The sequence below is a fragment of the Suricata suricatta genome, chromosome 8 (genome assembly GCF_006229205.1).
Source record: "Suricata suricatta isolate VVHF042 chromosome 8, meerkat_22Aug2017_6uvM2_HiC, whole genome shotgun sequence".
Taxonomy (NCBI): domain Eukaryota; kingdom Metazoa; phylum Chordata; class Mammalia; order Carnivora; family Herpestidae; genus Suricata; species Suricata suricatta.
In genome coordinates, this window is record NC_043707.1 from 95,671,831 (window position 1) to 95,674,034 (window position 2,204).

At 63.1% G+C, this 2,204-nt stretch overlaps 1 protein-coding gene across 1 annotated transcript; it reads left to right on the forward strand.

The window, feature by feature from the left end:
• Positions 1-692: 692 nt before the first annotated feature.
• On the forward strand, positions 693-1,854 carry TACSTD2 (tumor associated calcium signal transducer 2). The gene has a single exon (XM_029949490.1). The coding sequence runs from the start codon at positions 878-880 to the stop codon at positions 1,841-1,843; it is 966 nt and encodes a 321-aa protein (XP_029805350.1). The 5' UTR covers positions 693-877; the 3' UTR covers positions 1,844-1,854.
• Positions 1,855-2,204: the final 350 nt, after the last annotated feature.

A 2,204-nucleotide genomic window follows, 5' to 3' on the forward strand; every position in this document is an offset into this window, starting at 1 on the left:
AAGGTGTTTAACAGAACTTCTGATGCACTGGACACCAAGACACCTGGGTTTTACTCATGATTTGGTGAGTAACAAAAACTGCTCCCTAACTTTGTTTCCGTACACATTGATGTAAGGTTTCATAACTGCCAGGCAGAATACCAAAGACCCCTTCAAAGAATCTGAGGATTTTGACGGCTGAATGACTTTACGTCGCGGCCTCAACTGCATCGCTTATAAAATGGGTCTGAAACACTGTCTATAATACGTGTCAGGGCCGAGGAGAGGATGAGATAATGCTGGTGAGCTGTAAACGGTGCAACTGACTGCTTATAAGAGCTGGCGGTAGGGTAGCGATAGGGGCGTGGGAAACAGCACGAAGGGGAAGCGGGTAGGGGACGAAAGCGAGACGGTCTGGCGCGCCTTACTTTTCAATGAAATTCCTAAGAATTCAGGTCCAGGAGGGCAGCCAGGACGCCGACGGAGGTCCAGCTGGAGGCCGCACGGACCGCGGCCCCGCCCCAGGTGGGGCCGGGCGGGCCGGGGGCGGGGCCCCCGCAGCCCGCAGCCCGCAGCCCGCAGGTGAGTATCGGTTTTCTTCTCTCGGGCTTTCGGTCCGGAGGAGGCGGGAGCAGCCACCGCTCCCCTGATCCTATCGCGGGCGGCGCAGGGCGGGCTGTGCCTTCCGTGGGACGGTGACGGGGGGCGGGATGTGTCACCCAAATACCAGAGGGTGAGTTGGCCGAACCAGCCGGGCAGGTCGGGCGGAGTATAAGAGCGGGAGGGAGCGGCCCTCGGCAGATGCCCGGAGACTGTCCCAGCGCAGAGCCAGAGCCCCGCACGCAGAGTCCCCAGCGCCTGATCCGCCCGCGTCCCGTCTGCGCTCCGCGTCCCCACCATGGCCCGGAAGCCGGGCCTCGCGCTGCCATCGCCCCCGCTGCTGCTGCTGCTCCTGGCGGCGGCGACCGGCCCTGTGGCCGCGCAGGACAACTGCACGTGCCCCACCAATAAGATGACCCTGTGCCGCGCGGACGGCCCCGGCGGCCGCTGCCAGTGCCGCGCGCTGGGCTCGGGCTTTCCGGTGGACTGCTCCACGCTGACCTCCAAGTGCCTGCTGCTCAAGGCGCGCATGAGCGCCCCCAAGAGCGGCCGCGCGCTCGTGCGGCCCAGCGAGCACGCGCTCTTGGACAACGACGGCCTGTACGACCCCGACTGCGACCACGAGGGCCGCTTTAAGGCCCGCCAGTGCAACCAGACGTCGGTGTGCTGGTGCGTGAACTCCGTGGGCGTGCGCCGCACAGACAAGGGCGACCTGAGCCTGCGCTGCGACGAGCTGGTGCGCACCCACCACATCCTCATCGATTTGCGCCACCGCCCGGCCGCCCGCGCCTTCAACCACTCGGACCTGGACGCCGAGCTGCGGCGGCTCTTCCGCGAGCGCTACCGGCTGCACCCCAGGTTCGTGGCGGCCGTGCACTACGAACGGCCCACCATCCAGATCGAGCTGCGGCAGAACACGTCGGAGAAGGCACCTGGAGACGTGGACATCGGCGACGCCGCCTACTACTTCGAAAGGGACGTCAAGGGCGAGTCGCTGTTCCCGGGCCGCGGCGGCCTCGACGTGCGCGTGCGCGGCGAGCCCCTCCTGGTGGAGCGGACGCTCATCTACTACCTGGACGAGAAGCCCCCCGAGTTCTCCATGAAGCGTCTCACGGCCGGCCTCATCGCCGTCATCGTGGTGGTCGTGGTGGCCCTCGTCGCCGGCGTGGCTGTCCTGGTGATCAGCAACCGGAGGAAGTCGGGGAAGTACAGGAAAGTGGAGGTCAAGGAACTGGGGGAGTTGAGAAAGGAACCGAGCTTGTAGGTACCGGCGGAGCAGGGTGGGTAGGGCGGGGTACCCAGACCAAAGTGAGCCATACTTCTTGACTCGTGGCCGAAAGGAGACTTTTCTCTTTTCCAATTCCTGCCCCCCCCCCCCCCCCCCCCCCGCATCAAGTTTAATAGATTCTGGGCTCAGGGTCACTTCTTTCTGACTTCTGCCTTCAGAGGAAGCATTTCTAAACTTGCTTCCCATTCAGTCCAACACGAAACCTGACTCGAAGAGTAAAGAAAGTTTGGCGCAGGGTTCTAAGAACCACGTGTCTGTATTGCCATCCAGCATCGTTTGCAATCGATGTTGAAGGCTTAAATGCGCTTAGGTGGGGGGAACGGCGCTTTTACTGTGC